The 19705-nt window shown below is 27.7% G+C and overlaps 3 protein-coding genes across 3 annotated transcripts; 2 read left to right on the top strand and 1 right to left on the bottom strand.

The window, feature by feature from the left end:
* The first annotated feature begins 1763 nt into the window (after window positions 1–1763).
* LOC127246007 (UDP-glycosyltransferase 90A1-like) lies at window positions 1764–3827 on the top strand. Its single transcript, XM_051267163.1, has one exon. The coding sequence runs from the start codon at window positions 1958–1960 to the stop codon at window positions 3398–3400; it is 1443 nt and encodes a 480-aa protein (XP_051123120.1). The 5' UTR covers window positions 1764–1957; the 3' UTR covers window positions 3401–3827.
* A 6985-nt stretch (window positions 3828–10812) lies between these two features.
* Window positions 10813–12171, bottom strand: LOC127246127 (RING-H2 finger protein ATL56-like). Its single transcript, XM_051267357.1, has one exon. The coding sequence runs from the start codon at window positions 11988–11990 to the stop codon at window positions 11586–11588; it is 405 nt and encodes a 134-aa protein (XP_051123314.1). The 5' UTR covers window positions 11991–12171; the 3' UTR covers window positions 10813–11585.
* A 3403-nt stretch (window positions 12172–15574) lies between these two features.
* LOC127246167 (bidirectional sugar transporter SWEET5) lies at window positions 15575–18384 on the top strand. The gene is made up of 6 exons (XM_051267417.1): window positions 15575–15614; window positions 15763–15799; window positions 16108–16324; window positions 16854–17015; window positions 17352–17471; window positions 18259–18384. Exons 1-6 carry the CDS (start codon window positions 15575–15577, stop codon window positions 18382–18384), a joined length of 702 nt encoding a protein of 233 aa, XP_051123374.1.
* Window positions 18385–19705: the final 1321 nt, after the last annotated feature.

The following is a 19705-nucleotide window of genomic DNA, read 5'->3' as shown; positions in this document are numbered from 1 at the left end:
GCCAAAAATTGGCGTTGTTTTATTTTTTTATTTTTAAAAATTTTTTATTTTAAATTATAAAAATAAAAAGTTATTTAAAATAATAGAAAAAATTAAATATTAAATATTTGAAGAATAATAGTGAAAAATGGAGTTATGATTGGAGTAAAATTACTATAGTAATCGCATATTTGGAGTTAAAAACTTAGATGAGTTAGAGATAGCCTTAGTAACTAAATAATGTATTTTTTATAATAATTATAATACTTAGGTAGACAAAAAAAAAAAAAAAAAAAAGAACCAAACTCCAAATTACAAAATATCTCATTTGTTTCAACTATTTATGTAAATGTGTATGTGTGTATATATATATATAAATATAACAATTAATAATAATTATTATTATTAGTCAACCTACAAAAATGTCGTTGACCGCTGGACTTGTCTACTTGGGGGCGGCGGGGCTTGTGCCTGAGAAGCCGCCTTATAATAATAATAATAATTAATATATTAATTAATTATTATTATTATTAATGGGGAAACGGTCGCCGGCATTCACCATCAGTGGTAACGTCCTTAAGAAAATGAAAAATCAACAAATAGTCTTGTTCAAAAATTGAATGGATCAAAATGAGTTTTTATTTATCGACTAAATAATTGTCCTTTCGTGGAATTTTTATAAGATTTTTATTGTTTATTTGTTTTTTTAAAAAATATCAAGTTAAATAATTAATTTTTATTTTTTACTATATTATATTATAAATTAATTTTATATTCCAAATATTACAGTATCTATTTATATTACATCAAATGTCTGTTTGTTTAGTAATTTGATTTAAATTTCTTTATCCTACCTATGTTATAACTATTGAATTAGTCTATAATCCAATGAATTAAAATTAATCAATATGGTGCTAGTTAAGAGTAAAATAGAACAATACATATAAGGTAGATATATAGTATAATTTTATTTTTTAAAATTCATATAAAAATATTACTCCATCCGTCCGCAAATTTAATAACAATCCTTTTGTAAATTATAAAAGAAATATTACTAATTTTGGAGAAAATATATCAAGTGGATGTAGGAAGTATTTGTTAAGATTTTTGTTACAACTAATGCTGATAGCATATAAACAAACAATAAAATTATTTTATTCGTTCAAACTCAAAGTATTATTTTTATAATTTTCGTCTATCCTACTTTAAAGTATTATTTTCTATTTTGCTAAAAGTTTTCATACACTAATACTGACGCATTCTTAACTTTTACTCAAATTACAAACATACTATGACATATACAATTATTTTATATATAAAATGAAATGACAAAAATATTAAAATCTTTTACCTACTTTCACTGACCAATAAAATACTGATATTTTTTAATTTCTTATTTCATTTATTAAATATAAATTTACGGAGTGAATATTTTATTTTAATTTTTTGGTGATGTGATAATTCTCACCCTTAACTATTTGCATTGAGTAAATTCATGAACAGAATAATCTACAAATTAAGCTAGTAAAATAAAATGTATTAGACAAATATTAATATAGTTTGTTTAATTTTGATATAATATATTTGGGAACGATTACGATGCTGGATTGATTAATAAAAATATGTATTATTTATTTATAATTACAGATATATTATATATATTATGTTATGTGTTGAAATAAATTTTTGGGTGTACCGTATAATATTATAGCATGTCTTGTTAATTCATGAGCTGAGCTGGATTTGGTTTATATAAACTTACAGTGTCTGTTTACCATGGTGTCCTGTTAACACACAGTAACCACCGGTAATATTTTTATAACAAAATAAATATAACAAAATGAATAAAAGATACACTGAGATAGCTTTTAATATCTATAAAACCCTACATGCATTTATACTTCTTATTACATTACAAAACTCCTCTCTCTCTCTATCTCTCTCTCACTCTCTCTCTAAAAAACCTTAATATCCACAAATGGGATCTCTCCCACCACCCCACGGCGGCGATAATGGCGGCCGTCACCACTTCGTGATTTTCCCCTTCATGTCCCAAGGCCACACCATCCCCCTCCTCCACCTCTCCCGCCTCCTCCACACCCGCCGCTCCGCCGCCGTCACCCTCATCACCACCCCCGGCAACGCCGCCGCCATCCGCGCCGCCCTCCACGACCTCCCCGCCATCTCCGTCGTCGTCCTCCCTTTTCCCGACGACATTTCCGGCGTCCCCGCCGGCGTCGAAAACACCCACAACCTCCCCTCCATGGCCGCCTTCCTCCCCTTCGCCAAATCCACCAAATTCATGTCCGCCGCCTTCGAAACCGCCCTGGATAACCTCCGGCCGCCGCCCTCCGCCGTCGTCTCCGATGCCTTTTTGTCGTGGACCTTGCCGGCGGCGGAGCGCCGCCGCATCCCCCGCCTCGCGTTTTTTGGCATGGGAGCTTTTTCGACGCTTATGCATCAAATTTTGGGCAGAGAAAAACCCCACAGATTTGTTAAATCGTTAGACGAACCGTTTTCCATGCCGGGATTTGATCATTTGAAGTTCACCGGAAATGACTTCGAGCCGCCGTTCAACGCCGTTGACCCCGCTGGAGAATACTTCGACTTCATGTCGGAAAATTTAATTTCGGTGGCGCAAAGCTTCGGAGTGATTAAGAATACTTTCTACGAATTCGAAAAAGATTTTGTCGATTGTTGGAATGAAAAAATCGGGCCCAAAGCGTTTTGCATCGGGCCGCTGTGTCTGGCGGCGCCGCCGCAGGAGAAGACACAATTGGCGGGGGCGGAGACGGCGGCGACGGCGGCGGCGATTGAATTTTTGGATGGGAAATTGGGGGAAGGGGTTAGGGTTTTGTACGTTTCGTTCGGGACTCAGGCGGAGGTTTCCGGCGAGCAGGCGGCGGCAATCGCCGCCGGATTGGAGGCGGCGGGGGTGAGTTTTTTGTGGGTGGTGAGGGAAAATTGGACGTCGGAATTTTTCGGGGGGTTTAAGGAGAGGACGAGGGGTAGGGGGGTGGTGGTGGAGGGGTGGGTGGATCAGGTGAGGGTTTTGAACCACGGCGGCGTCGGGTGGTTTTTGAGCCACGGCGGGTGGAATTCGGTGACGGAGAGCGTGGCGGCGGCGGTTCCGGTGGTGGCGATGCCGGTGATGGCGGATCAGCACGCGAACGCGCGGTTTGTGGCGGAGGTGGCCGCCGTGGGGGTGCGGGTGATGGCGGAGGGGGGGTCGGTGAGGGGGTTTGTGTCGGCGGCGGAGGTGGAGAGGGCGGTGCGCGAGGTGATGGAGGGTGGGGCGGCGGTGAGGGGGAGGGTGGCAGAGTGGGGGGCGGCGGCGCGTGGGGCTATGGAAGAAGGGGGGTCGGCTATACGCGCGTTGGATAGGTTGATTGAGGAAGTCGGGAGATACAATAAATGCTAAGGTCGTGTAATACTAGTCTATTAAATAATAATCAATTATTATTAAAATATATGTGGCATAGTTTGACTTTGAAAATCAAAATAGAAATTTTTAGGGTGTGTTTGTTTGGGGAATTAGATTGAATTTACACTTTTTATCCAATTTTTTTTTCCTAAATAAATCAAATTAAACACCTATTTTTTATTTTTTATATTATATTAAAAATTAATTTTACATTCAAAATATCACATCAACATCTATTTATATCACATCGTACAACTATTCAAATTCAAAATTTTTACTATTCAAATCCCAACCTAAAATCCAAACCCCCAAACAAACACATCCTTAGTATTTTTTTTATAAATATTTATACTTTATCCAATATGTACGAATTATATTAATGGAGTTTACATGTATTTTATAAAGTGTAGATTTTCTTTCTAAAAAATATTTGAATTCACAATCAACAGACAATTATCACATCATTATTTTTAGATAAGAGTGATCACACCTATAAAAAATATAAAATGTCAAAGAATAAAATTTTTGATTATTTTGAATTTTTGGGTGGTTCGGATATTTTAAATTGAATTTTCGAATTTTAAATTTTAGTTATTTTATTTTGGGTGGGATCGATTTCTTCAAAAAAAAATCCAAAATTTTGAATCGGTATTGAAAATTCGAATGGTCACTTCTAAATTTATTTACATATAATAATATTGTTGCTATTTATTTATAATATTTTCTAGTAAATTAAATATTTATATTTAAACTTTCTAGACTCTCTTTTTACAAATTTAAAAATTAAATTTTATTTATTTATTTATTTTTTAAAGATAAAACATGCTGCACGTTTTGATGAAAATTTTTGTAACAAACGTCTTTTTTTTTTTGACATCTTTCTGTACACGATTCACGAAGCTTCCTATTATTAAGATTGCAGGAAAAATAAAAAAAACAAAAATAAAAATTGCGGATTAAAATCATTTAAAACCATTGCTTCCTTATCTCCAACTATTTTAGATTGTACATATTTTTTAAAAGAAATAGCATATATGTCAAGTTAATATAATATGTTGTGATTTCAGTTCAATAAATTTATTATATAATACAGTATATAATCTACACAATAAATATTAATATAATATGTAATACATATTTTAAAAGTACATTATATAATTTCATATAGTACAATATATTACAATTTTAATATAATAAACAACTTATACAACATAACGTAATATATAATCCTCATTCACAATACATAATTTTATATAACACATCATATATTTTTTCTTTGCGATAAAAATACTAATTGCTTCAAATTGATATATTAACTTTATCAAATTAACTCGATGGTGAATAAAGTCGGTACCCTAACCGCCGCCCGTCTCGTATAACATGTTTTCAACTAATGTTCATTTATTACAAATTTTTTCTTAGAATGTAAATTATAAATTCGCACCATATGAAAAACATTAGCAACTATACGATGTTTTGTGAAGTTCAAATAGGAACTAGGAAGATACCATAAATTTAGCCTCTTGAGCATCAATCCGTACAAGAGGTGTGCCCCCGAAAGAAAATTTTGGTCGTCAGTACAATTTATTGGACCGTATGATAAAGTTTTGACCTATATTTTTATATATACTTGTGTTTGTTTGGGGATTGGATTGGATGTACACTATTTATTCAATTTTTTTTTCCAAAAATATTAAATCAAACATCTTTTTTTTATTTTTATATTATACTAAAAATCAATTTTACATTCAAAACATCCCATCAATACCTATTTATATCAGATCATACAACTATCCAAACCCCCAAACAAACACACCCTAATATATTCTCTATAATACATATCCAAAATTATTAATAATAATATTTGGCTTGATCGCTCAGACGTAGATTATTCTTTGGATCAACAAATTTTGTGTTCTTTCATGCTTTCTTGATCATTCTTGATTACCTCATTTCCACAACATTATGTATAAACTAATCCATCAAAAACTCAATTTACCTAGGTAAAATTTGAAGTCTTGAGTAGTATAAAATGACTTTTTGACCAATTTTAAACTTCTTTTTTAGAGTTGTTAGGTCATAAAATATTTTACTCTTTTATTTGTAAATTATAAAATTTTGTATGCAGCATTTCAAATCTCCTTCTATTTTTGCGGTTGCAATTTTCTATGACTCTCTACTTTTTTTCAAATTCATATTGCATTTTTTTACTATTCAAAATATTTAATATTCGATTTTAATTGGAAAATGACATTAGTTTCTAAACACCAATCAATCCAGAGATATCTTCATGAGTATTTTTATATACAGTACGATGTGCCCACAAAGCATCTTTCAATCGCGAATATCAATTTTATTTTTTTTAATTTTTAATACAATCTCACCATATTTTCCAAATCGACTTAATTTCTCTATTAGAGACCTCGGCTTGTGCATTCATTCGTGGATGGTAAAACATGAAAATTGTGTAAAACACCGTACTTTGGAAAAGTGCTTCCATAGATCTATTGCAAAAATTAGAACCTTTATCACTTACAGTGACCCTTGGCATCCCAAATCAAAAGAATATGCAAGATTTTAACAAAAATGATCATAGGAGTTTGGAAATTTTGACTTTGGGGCAAATATATTTTCCATTTTTTTTACATTAATCACATGATCTACAAAATGAATGAACATCCTTAAGAAATGTAGGCCAATATAGTTTTGTATTTGAGTACCTTATGCTCTGTAACGGTTAATTTTCTTTCACACACTGAAGTATGATAAAAGGGCGCGGACTAGGTATTGATCCAATCAAATTAGCATGTTGATTTGATCGGGTTAGCATATCGCATAAAGATATATAATATATATTTTTGCATAACATAACATACATTGCATTATAAGATATCATATGTTAAGTCATAACATAACATATGTTGTATTATAAATATGTTATGATAGCATATAATATATGTTGATTATCTTTATATGACATGCTGACTCGACCAAATCAGCACCATACTGATTTGATTGAGTCAGCACCAGATCCGCAGTCATGATTAGAAAGTAAAAATGTTTATGATATTTGTCTTGGTCAACACCCTATAGGATTATTTGATCGACACAATATTTCCATAAATATGGATCAATCCAAATATAGTACTCCCCTTGTCCCGGTCCAAAGGGCCCTTTGGAGTTTTGTAATAGATTAAGAAATAATAGTATTTTATTAGTTAGTAGAAGAGTGTAAAAGATTTTGACATTTTTGCACTTTGACTTTATATAAAACGTAATTGTACGTGTAATGGTATGTTTGTAATCTAGGTAAAAGTTAAAGATATTTTAGTATTGATGTATGATTACTTTTACTAAAATAAAAAAAAATAGGACGGACTATAATGGTAAAATTGATACTTTGAGTTGAGTAGGAAAAATAATTTGGTATCACTATTTGTTTTTCTTCAAATTGGGCTAACTTGAACGAAATTCATTAGTAACGCAAATATTAGTGAGAATCCAATGCCCAAAGATCCGAAGTCAAAGAGATTTTGATACTTTTTATATACTCCATTCGTCGTAGACACGATTTTTATTTTTGTCTATCCTATAACAATTGATACATGGTAAAAAATATTAAACCAAAATATTTTTAACAAATATAAATCAACTTAATTAACTACATAACATACAACATCATAAATGACATAAGACCCACTCAAAACCCCTTTATTTCTACCTCTTTTCTAAAAAAATAAATATTTTTATCTATATTTAAAACTACACGTCTTTTATAAAATTGATTTATATTAATTATAAATAAATAAAAATATTTTTTTATTTACTTGTATAGAAAATTTTATTCTCTACAAAATGATATTCATATTGCATATATTTTTTAATTGCTATATAATTTTTAAATATTTAAACATATATTTTAATTTTTTTAATCATATATATTAAATATACTTTAAAACTATAAATATTATTAATTATATAAACATAATATAATAATATTATAACTAATTAAACATTTTCACCTTAAATACGTGTCCTTAATCAAATGGTTTAATTTCGATGGGATTGAGAGAGTAATAAATAATTGAATAAAAATAAATATTATTATAATAACCGTATCTTTTTGCCTCTAGTTACTTAATAATTAATTAAGTAATCACTTGCTAATATAAATAATTTAAATGTATAACTAATAATTTATATTTCGTTATAAAAATTGTGCCACGTGATGTGAAAATTATTGAAATAAATAATTTATCAGGCAGTTGACTTATTCCATGCTTCTTTTCCTAGAGAAATATTTTATTTTCAAAATATATATATATATATATATATTTAAGGACTGGCTACTTGTTGCTAGTCTGTCTATATATTAATGGTGTATTTGTCTCTCTGGAGTTTGAATTTTGAGTTGAGATTTCAATAGAAAAAAATTTGAATTTGAATAGTTGTATGATGTGATATAAATAGGTGTTGATGTGATGTTTTGAATGTAAAATTAATTTTTAATATAATATAAAAAATAAAAAATAGGTGTTTGATTTAATACTTTTTTGGGCGAAAAATTGAATGAACAGTGAATTGAAAATCCAATCCCCAAACAAACACACCCTTATTAAAAAATATATATATCTATATTAATTGTTACACATTTCGAGATCCAACCGTCTATCTATTATTGCAAAATAATTAGGATCTACATAAAATATGTAATATCTCTCTCCCACATTAATGATTCACTTTATATTTTAGACACTAAGTTTTTATTATTGAATAATTAATAAAGAATTAAAAAATATATTAGTAAATATAATTATAATTTAATAAAAATAATTATATGACTAGATAATTTAATTATAAAGAAAAAATAAATTATAAATTTTAAAATATGATTGAAATATATAATTATATTTTCAAAAAAGAAAAAGATAGACACGTCAGACTAGACGAATCATGTGTAGCAAATGACCTGAAGCGTCGAGACCATGACCTCACGATTACAAATCCAACCCTCACACGACACCCGGCCATCCTTTATGAGATCGCTACTATCTATCTTTTGTTTACTATAAATATGGATTTTAAGTTAAAAAATATTTATTATTCAATTTTATACTGTTCTCAATTATTGGAAATTTCAAAATCATAGATTCTGTTTACATAGACCAGCTTTTGAAAGTTTAAATAATATACATACGAGAATAGTTTTTATAAAAAATATCGAATCAAATATATATTTTTTTTAATAAAATATAATGTTGAGTACTCAATTTTCGTTTTTTCTTTTTAATTTTAAAATGTGCAAAAATGAAAGTAACTACTACAACTACCAATAATATAATGTGTGGGCTCAAGCATCATAGGTATGAAAGTCCGATTAAATTTGCTCTTGGGCTTTAGCAATTTTTATAATGGGCCTACTTAAAGCCCAATAATGGGATCTTGGATATATGTTTTTTTTTTTTTTAATATATATATTTTATAAATTTTTACTATTGATCAATCATATCAAATATTACATCAAACAAAAACTAAGATGTCCTTAAACCTTCACCTTTTTTCGTAAAATTTTATTAAAATATTTTAGAATGTGTAAATTTGTGCACATTTTCAATGTTACAATAGTAAGAAATTCAAGTCTATAATATGACTATAATTTATATATAATATAATATATGATAAAACATTATATGTTTTATTTATCGCTAATATTTTGTAACAACTAGGCTTCGTTTTTTCTTATGATCATAATTATTTACAAAAGTAATGTGTTATTTACTTATAATCTATAACATGATTCAATATTTATGACATATGTCATAGTATATTATAATAATATCACATTTTTAAACTTATCGTCTATAAAAAGGATACTTTCGTATTATAATTAAAAATAGCTTTTTATTACTCCATAGATAATGATTGATTGTATTCTTTTATTTAATGTATCGAGTATCAAAATTATATATATATATATTTAGTATCAAAATAATTTGTTGTGCCGTGTACGCTACAAGAAAATATTATTTTTTTAACGAGATTTTTTTGTAATTAAATTCACTTTTTTCCGTTACTAATGATATTAGAGACGGAATTAATGATGGAATTACGTTAGCTACGTGATTTTTAGTGACAGAATTCCGTTACAAATATACTATTTTTTTTGTAGTGGTATTAGCGAATTGCAACGGTAAGACTCGATTATCATCGACAAGTTCTAATTACATTGGTCGATTCTTGAATTTTTTATTGTTGTTTTTATCATTGATGATATTTTATCTACTCTAAAGTTCTCTTTGATATATAAAAACACGATTATAAATTTATTTATAGATGCATTATTTGATTATGATTAATTATTGCTATGATTAAAAATACAAAGTTATATCAAACGGTTAAAAAAAAAAGAAAAAGAAAAAGGAGGAAGAGGAAAAGTATATATCTTTATAAATAATATGAATAATATAAAAATTATTTTTAAATATATATATATATTTTTAATTTTCTTGTTTCTTTTACAAATAATAATACTATTTTTTAAATAGAATATCATATTAAACATTCTATCGAACACTATAAACAAGATTTATTTATAATAAAATGTAACCAAATAAGTTAGATTAAGTGAGTTAGTGTGTTTTAAAATTATTATTATTTTTTTATTTTTTATATTCAAAACATTTTATATTACATAAAAGATTCTTTAAATTATATTTTATATTACTATTTATGTACAAAACATCAAACTTACTTCCTTTACACCAAAACATATAAATTATTCAAATTAATTACAAATGTGACAGCTACTTTTGTAAGTATACGTTCTTATTTTTAATTGGATTTGGATTAATTAAGATGACATAGGATGCTTCCAAAAATTGAATTCACATTGACAAAATTGTGATCATAACTTTTGAATATTATATATTAATTCGGAATTATTGAACAAAGAAAAAAATAAAATTGTCAACTCAAAATTTATTTATTGGTTCCAATATTAATTTTGAAAATATAATATTTAAAATATCTACTTCATTATATTTTATATCTGACTCAATATAGGAGTATAAAAATTTTAATAATAAATTTTTATCAAGATTAAATATTTTTGGTTCAACATTATATTTTAAAAAATTAAATATTATTTAATCATCTTTTATATTATTCAGTAATCTTTTTCTTTATATTATTGATTGTTTAATTTCTTGTTCAATAATTGTGGCAATAATAAAATGGTTCCATCTATTAATTCCCCTATAAAAATATTTATTTTATACTTCTATATATATTCTCATATTATTTAAACATTTTTGAATAAAATAAATATTCTTCTAAAATTGACTTCCCAATGAATTAAATCAAATTATATATATAATAAAAAAAATCATTAATATAACATTTACATTCCACTCTACCCTTACCATAATCTCTACTGTTCCTTTTCCTGCAATCTGTACAATTCCTTCAAGAACTCATTCCATGGCCGCCTTGAAATGACCAAAATATCCTCAAACTCAGCAGCCAAAGGAATATTTTGATATTTTCCCAAAATTTCATCACAAACAAGAATCCAAACCATCAATATATATATATATATATAATTAAACTCTTAAGAAATAAAAAAAAAAAGGTTCCATGTTGATTAGTCGATCCCAATCGTCGGAAAAGATCCAACAGATATAGTACAATAAAAGTAACGATACAATAGTGAAAAATAGTGGCAAAAATTATATACAAACTATACTTAATATATATATATATGAATGAGTTGATCTTAAGAGTCGATACAAACCTGAAAAGAAAATAGAGAAAATATTCAAATAAAAAATTTTTGAAGGCGAAGAAGTAAAAGGTTCCATATGAACAATATGAATTAGTCGATCTTAAAGATCGGAAAAGATCCAACAAATTGTACAATAAGAGCAACCGGTGTAGATTTTTATGGTAGTAGAAAATAATGGCGAAACTTTCATTAGACTTAAACTTAAAAACTATGGATGAATCGATCTTAAAAATCAAAAGAAATTAAACCCGACAAAATAATAAGTCAAATATATATATTCAAATGAAAAAATTTGAAGGCCAAAGGAAAAAAAAAAAAAGTTCCAAATGAACAGTACTTACAGATCGATTAGTCAATCCTAAGAGTTAGAGAAAACTCGAAAGAATTAATGATTAATTCCTACACCATATCACGACCCTCTTCTTGTCTGAATTGGGCAACACTCGTCCTACAAACCGGACAAGCGCCGGTCTTCATAAGCCAAGAGTCGATGCATTCGATATGAAAGCAATGGCCACAAACAGGCAAGATTCTGCACCTATCACCAACCCTAAAATTTTCCAGGCACACTGAACACTCCACAGTTAAAGTTCCTACAGTGCTCTCACTGTGATCGAACCATGGCAGGTTCTTGACGGCCTCCGGAGCCATGGCCGGAGCCCTGTCACCCTCGCCGGAGACAGAATCTGTCCTGGAATCTTCCCGGAAAGCCCGGCCCACGACGCAGACATGGATGATGAGCAAAACACCTATCCCTACAAAGAGAAGAACCACTGATATCACTATTTCCATGGCCATACCCATGGCCAGCGCTGGATTTTTTTTTTTTTGGATCAAGAAAATTATGCCCTTTGATTAAAAGGGATGTGTTGTTTTTGGGAGTTTAATCTCATTTGGAGAAATGGGACAATAAAGATTTGGATTGGGGAAAAAAAAAAGGTTTTGGAATGGAGTTAGGGTTTGGTTTATTGAATTGGGAGAAGGTTAGAAATCAATTTGGGTTACTTATATATATATATATATATTATTAAGTTATGACAATTGGGAATTATTTTGGTTTACATAATATATATATATATATATATATGTAGGTTTGTGTAATGATCAACTTGGTGTGGGTTTAAGTATATTGGAAAATAACATGATTCAGCAATGATTAAGACATTGATAATGTATAGTGTTTAATTAATTAGTTTGAGTGATTGGGAAGTTCTTTGAGAATTATTTTTTGTTTCTAGTGGGAAGTTGGATTTTAATTTTGTCAATACATATCTTAATTTGTACATAATTTATAAATTAAATCAAATGGGAAATTACATCTCTAATAACTATAGCATTTGTTTTATTTTTATTTTATTTTTATTTTTATCATTTTAAATTTAAATTAATACTATTCACTCTACATCATGTTTAATATAAATATATTCTTTTTGTTTCGGATAAATTGTTCACGTCATAATTTAATGAGTAAATAATTAAAAAATGTATTAGTAAAAGTAATTATAAATTAAAATTAAGATAATTACAGAAGATGAACCGAAATAGAAAAAGTCAATATTTTATTTAGGACAAAATGAGTATTATTTTTTCTTATAAAATATCAAATCAAAATATTATTTAAATAAAATATAAATCTAATTGCTCCACTGCAAATTCAATTCCAAACCACAACAATTTTTTTTTTAACAATTTATTCCATAAATCAATAATATGTTATCATAAATGAAGTATATTATACCTCTATATGTACATAAATTCCTAAAAGAAGATGGTTTTATTATTATTATTATTATTATTATTATTATTATTATTATTATTATTATTATCAGAAATTTTGAAATATTGGTTTGCAAAACATTAATTTGAAGATTATGAAGTAAAGGTTGACTTATTTAATCGGTTGACCATAGTTGTGACTCAGAAAAATCCCAGAAACTGTTTAACGAATTTTTTATTTTTATTTTTCTAACATGCTTTATTTGACCAATAACAATATAGTCCAAGAGAGACTCAAAATTATTCACTAGAGAAGTCCTCGTTAAAGAGAAAATTTACTAATTATTAGAAAAATAAAAAGAAGATCCAATATATATCACTACAAAAAAAATATATATATATATTTGTAACGGAATTTCGTCCATGAAGTTCACGTAACTAACATAATTCTATCACTAATTCCGTCTCTAATATCATTAGTAACGAAATTTGTAGATTGATATTTTCTTGTAGTGATATATATATATACACATATTTAGATTTGTTTTTCAACTCTGAGTTGAGTATTTTATTTTTTGAATTCAACATGATTTCTAGCTTAATCAAACTTGATTTTCCTTAAGTAAATACATAAGCTAAATTCATTAGTTTTTTTATTATTTTTTTATTTTATTTTATTTTTTTACGATATTAAAACATTATACAAAAACTGAAAATTTATCATCTAATTGACCTTATATGACTGAAAAACTATTCAAATAATTTTTTAAAGCTCGAGTTCGAGCTCGAATTTTCTTGATTCTTAACTAGCTTTCTATCGGCTCGACTTTATAATAACTCTAATACATACACAAATTTTGGTTGGCTGTTAATAAAAAAATTGAATTTATTTTGGGAAGTTAAAAGATTGGTGTTTCAAGATCTAAATCAATTATTAATTTGAAAGACAAAATTAAAGAATCAATTATGTTATGGTTTGTTGAGAAGATAGGTGATAAATCATCATCATTTTATAAATTTAATAACCCCTTTTATTTGTCTTCTTTCAAACATATATATAATTTATCTAATAATTTATGTAATATAATATTTGTGACTAAACAATGAATTAATGATGTGTTCATAGAAAAGCATGTTATGGGACATCTCAACTATTGTAATTATTTTATCATATAATTTTTAAATTCTTTAATCACATAGATAATATAATATTGGATAATTGGACTTTACGTTAGTATTATTATGACAGAACTTGAAATTTTAATTATAAATTATATATATAATGCCAGATTCCAAATTCTTGAGTCAATCAAAATAATGAGATTAAATCAATTTTAATTGAATAAATTTTAATTATGTTTATTTTCTTGAATTTTATTTTTCATTATGAATTGGATATGTCATAGAGTCAAAAATATGGTGCTGTGGGTCGTGATTGATGAATATTATTAATTGTTGGACAAATATATCATAAATTTAATTATAATGCAACTATGCATAAAATAAAATAAAACAATTTGTTCTACTATACATATTAACTCAAAATTTACCTAATATAATAAAATATTTTATATAAGGAATTACTATGGTTGCATTGTACAAAAACAAATCTAAATTAATTTTTTTATATAAAAAAAATAAAATCAGAACTTCTCAAATATAATTTTAGGGAAAAAATCATTTTTATCCCGATATAACCAAAATTTATGGTTCAAATATAAAAATCTTATCAATTTTGCTCGCAATATAATCAAAACTCATCATTCTTGGTCTCAATATAAATTTTTTATCAATTTCAGTATAATATAATAAAAACTCATAATTTTTTGTTCCAATATAATCAAACCTTATTTTTTTTTATCCCATCATCAACAAACCGACAGAAAACGTGGACTTGCAAGATTGTGCAGTTTCTTCAAATATAAATATAAGGTTTGATTTCTTTTTACGTCAGCATTTTCCGTCGGTTTGTTAACGGTGGGACCAAAAAAAATAAGGTTTGATTATATTGGGACAAAAAATGATGAGTTTTTGTTATATTGGGACTAAAATTGATAAAAATTATATATTGAGACAAAAAATGATGAGGTTTGGTTATGTTATGACCAAAATTGATAAAATTTTTATATTTTGATCAAAATTGATAAATTTTAATTATATTAAGACTAAAAATGATTTTTTCCCATAATTTTATTATTACCAAGTCTTTTTGGGGGGTTGAGTGTTTCAAGACAGCCACAGATCACTCTATTTTCATGCCTTAAAAATTAATCTTAATATCTTCACACTTTAATCTTCAAAATTTATTATCCATACATTGAAATCCAAATCCCAAATTAAAACAGAACACATTCTATTTTCATCCAAATGTGTTCATATAAATATATTGGTTCAGCAAAACACAACACACTGAAATAATCTGTACAAAGTTATAACACACATAAAAACTCACAAACATTAATGTTGTATGTCTTAATTTGTTAAGTTTGATTTGATTTAATTTTGTGTTTTTCTTTTTTCTTTTTTCTTGGTGGTTTTAGAGCAAGGCCTTGTTGCAAGAAAACCCTAATTTTTTATGTACACATTGCGTCGTTGCTAGACGTCGTATTTTGTTTTCATAAGTCATTCTATCCGTATAATTTTTCTTCTTCTTCTTCCTCTAAAGTTTAAGAATGAAATCGTCCGAAGTGAGGACCATAGTCGGGATCTTAGGTTTGTCATTTTTCATGCAAGTTTTGGCAAATGCGCATGTCCTAACACACATTATTATTATTGTTATTATTATTATTATTATTATTATTATTATTATTAATTAATTAATTAATTAATAATTAATTAATTAATTATATTTTTTGGGCAGGAAATGTGATCTCATGCTTCCTCTTCCTTTCCCCAGTGTAAGTTTACATTTGAATTTGCATTTCCTTTCTCTAAAAAAATTTTCAAATCCCATCTATAATTTTGTATGATTGTATTTTGATTTTGTAAGCTATAGAATATCACTTTTTACATTTTTAAACTCACATAAGATTCATGTGATATTTCAAATTTAGGACAATAAATAAATAAAATTCTCTAATTTACATAGATCAAAATACAATCAAACAAAATTACAAGTAAAATTTGATGAATAGGCACATATACGATCAAAATTAAAATTCGTTATATATGTATACATTCTTACAAAGTATTCGTACGAATGTAGGCCAACCTTCGTGAACATATGGAGGGCAAAATCGGTGCAGGCGTTCAAGCCAGATGTATACATTGCGACAATACTCAATTGCGCCGTGTGGGTGCTTTATGGTCTGCCCTTTGTGCATCCCGATAGTGTCCTTGTCATTACAATTAACGCCATCGGATTAGTCATTGAATCTACATATCTCATCATTTTCTTCATCTACTCCGACATGCCAAAACGTGTAAGTATACACACACATATATATATACATACACGAGAAAGATATAATTTAATTCTATAAATAGTACTCATACAAAAACAGTCTTGTAGTACCATATAAAAGTTATTCTATAAATACTATGTTAAGTTAGTGTCAATTTTTGTACATTGACATGTGACATAATTTTAATAGACACAAAAAAAAAAAAAAAAAATCGTGTCAATATATTAAAATTAAGACCAATGTCTTTCACAACAAATAACTTTTATAGAGTACCATGTATCTTTTAGTTCTATTTATGCACATGACACTCGTGTGCATTTTTGAAAATTGTTCCAAAATCATGTGCGCATTGTTACATATACAATTAGAACCATTAGAGTGGAAATTGATAAATTATACGATCTTTTCAACATATGGTTTACTTGGAACAAATAATAAGGATACTATTTATATGATCATATTGCAAATTTGGTTTCATATATTGTTCGCAATTTCATTAATTCGCCAATCAATTCATATAAATCATTGATTTTTTTCATGTTTTCAGAGGAAGATTGTTATCGCGCTCATAATTGAGTTGATATTTGTGGCTGCCATAGCCGTGATAACGATGCTTTGCCTTCACACGACAAAAAATAGGTCTATGCTGGTTGGAATTTTGTGCATCATTTTAAACGTCGTGATGTATGTTTCGCCTCTCACAGTCATGGTAAGTTTATTTAAATTGTCTAGAAGAACATTATATATCGGGCAAATTATATATATTTGTATTTTAATATTATGTGTACATTTTATTATATAATTTACATTCGTATTAGCAGAATATTCACAAAATTTTTAGTTTTTATTTTTAAAAATGTCACAAGTGAAAATCTAAAAATTGTTCTATATACTTTTTCGTGATTTTGAGTAAAAAGTAAAATGCTTATATTGAAATTTTGATTTTTGTTTGTTTGTTTGTTTTTCTTACTACGATCTTAGCGCAATATTCTAGTAGTATTTGTCATGTTTTAATTGTATTGATAATATATATATATTTTTTCAGAAACGAGTTATCAAGACAAAAAGCGTGAAATACATGCCATTTTATTTGTCACTCGCCAATCTCCTAAATGGCATTGTTTGGACCATTTACGCCTTCCTCAAGTTCGATCCTTTCATCCTGGTAAATACGCACACATGCATTCTTATCATGTATATATGTATATACATATATATATATATGATTATTAGCGAATTGAAATACCAATTGGTAAGCGAGAAAGAAATAATAAAAGATATATATGTCAGTCGCGAATTGATAATCCAGTCCAGGAATATTTATTTAGTGGGATCGTTAACTAATTTTTTTTGGTAACACAAATTTATTTTCTAAGACTTATTTAGTAAACTTTTTTGGTCAAGAACTTGTTTTCGCGAGAAATTTATCTCACGATTTACCAAGATTATATTACGGTCCTACAAGTTCAAGGCTTTGATCTAATTATATGTTACACAAGCTTCACACAAACTTACTTTTTCATACATTGTTTTGCCTAATGTAGTTACAGTTGGATTCATGGTTTTCTTAAAAAATAATACATTAAATTCGGGTTATTAATTCAAAACATCTCATTTAAACACCTATAATTCTTTCTAAATATCACATCTTCAATCTCAAAAGTTATTTTTCATTATAAACATCTCAAATAAAATACACAAAACAAATATATATGTATTATTCTGTATCTATTTATCGCATTAAAATTACTATTCAAATAAAAAAACAAACTATAAAATGCATGTTCTCTTTTTGTTGAAGATTTTGAATTTTGTTATTTTTAGGTGAAATAGTTATTGAATATGAAGTATTTATTATATAAAAAAAGTATATATTTTTATGGAAAATTGTAAAATAAACACTGTATTTATTTGTAGTTTAATTAAACTTGAGTTGTGTGGATGCATTGCAGGTTCCAAATGGTTTGGGAACCATTTCTGGATTAGTACAATTGGTGCTCTATGGAATTTATTACAAGACAACAAAATGGGACGACGACAGATCCAGCACTCAGTCGAGTGTCGAACTCCAACCCTAATTTCTCAAAAAAAAAAAAAAAAAAAAAACTACAAATACATATATATATGCACCATATATATTATCTATGATGAATGTCCCATACAAATACATGTTGTTCATCGGGCCATTCTATCACATGCCGCGAATCGTAGTTTGATTTGCTCAATAATGGCGGAAATTGAGAATCGCCGCTTGAAAAAGCTAGCTCCGGAATAATTATATAGAGTTCGATTTGGGGCTTTTAGACAAGTTTGAATCTTTTATTGTATATGTTCGTGCAATAAAATTATAGCACGGCGTGGCGTGCATGCTTGTACTCGGGAGAAAAAAAGAATAAAATATGAGCGCGAAATGGATGTAACGATTTTCCTTTTTTGAGGGGTTATCGATGTATTAGCTGAACTATTAATTCATTCGATCGTTTCTTTGAATGTAATAAGTTGAGGCTTGTTTTTTTAAGGTAACTTTTGTGGAAATTGAAGAGATTGTTTGTCTTTTTCGATTGATACTTGTTTAGTTTAAAACTACTATGATATTATTATATATTAAAATACTTATTATTTTATTTAGGCATAATTACTTATAATTTGCCTATAGTTTGAAGAATTTGTAAAATTATCTCTTATGATTTAGAAACTATGCTTTCAGTTGTTTAAAAGACATTGCACAATATTATTTAAAATGCCAGAAATACACACAAGGTTGCAGCAATTTGTACTTTCCAAATAAACTTAATTTTTAATAAATTTTCGATCATAACATGAATGTTTTATTTGTTCACCGATATTATAAGAAATAGTTGAGATGAATCACTTTTTTTTTTTTTTTTTTTTTTTTGAGATTTTTACAGTTTGTTTGCTATTCAATCCACACAATCCCGAACAAAACATTAATCACAAACACAAACCAAACGGGCTGAAATCATTAGGTTGTTTAGCATTTTTCATTATCTACTCGAAAAATAACATGACGTTGAATTATGGATACACAAAATATAACCACGAAACAAAAGTACAAATACAAACTAAACAAGTCCCGTAAGATGCTCCGGTGGTATGTTATAAACTCGTGACCGTATCGGATTTGTAGACAATTAGATTCAGTCGGAAGTTTATCCAAAACATATTAAAAAAATAGAAGCAGCAAGTTTCTGCTTCAAAAAAAAAAAAACTGAAAAAAATAAAAATAAAAACATAATCCTTCACAGTCTAGAATACCATTTAAGTTAGCAGGGGCGAGGGTAAATTAATAATTGAGTATAAAAAATTGGGTAAAAAATATTAAAATAATGAATATGTATAATGTATTAATTTTTTTTTAAAAGCATAATAGAGAGAACA

Source organism: Andrographis paniculata, unplaced genomic scaffold (genome assembly GCF_009805555.1).
Source record: "Andrographis paniculata isolate CXL003 unplaced genomic scaffold, ASM980555v1 Contig26END, whole genome shotgun sequence".
Taxonomy (NCBI): Eukaryota; Viridiplantae; Streptophyta; class Magnoliopsida; order Lamiales; family Acanthaceae; genus Andrographis; species Andrographis paniculata.
This window is presented reverse-complemented; position numbering and strand designations above follow the sequence as displayed.

What these genes read in the sequence shown, in the direction of transcription:
- LOC127246007 (XM_051267163.1), top strand. Translation starts at nt 1,958, where the DNA reads ATGGGATCTCTCCCACCACCCCACGGCGGCGATAATGGCGGCCGTCAC.
- LOC127246127 (XM_051267357.1), bottom strand. Translation starts at nt 11,990, where the DNA reads ATGGGTATGGCCATGGAAATAGTGATATCAGTGGTTCTTCTCTTTGTA.
- LOC127246167 (XM_051267417.1), top strand. Translation starts at nt 15,575, where the DNA reads ATGAAATCGTCCGAAGTGAGGACCATAGTCGGGATCTTAG. An exon ending in GACCATAGTCGGGATCTTAG is followed by an intron (nt 15,615 to 15,762) that starts GTTTGTCATTTT and finishes TTTTTTGGGCAG; the next exon opens with GAAATGTGATCTCATGCTTC. An exon ending in ACTCCGACATGCCAAAACGT is followed by an intron (nt 16,325 to 16,853) that starts GTAAGTATACAC and finishes TCATGTTTTCAG; the next exon opens with AGGAAGATTGTTATCGCGCT.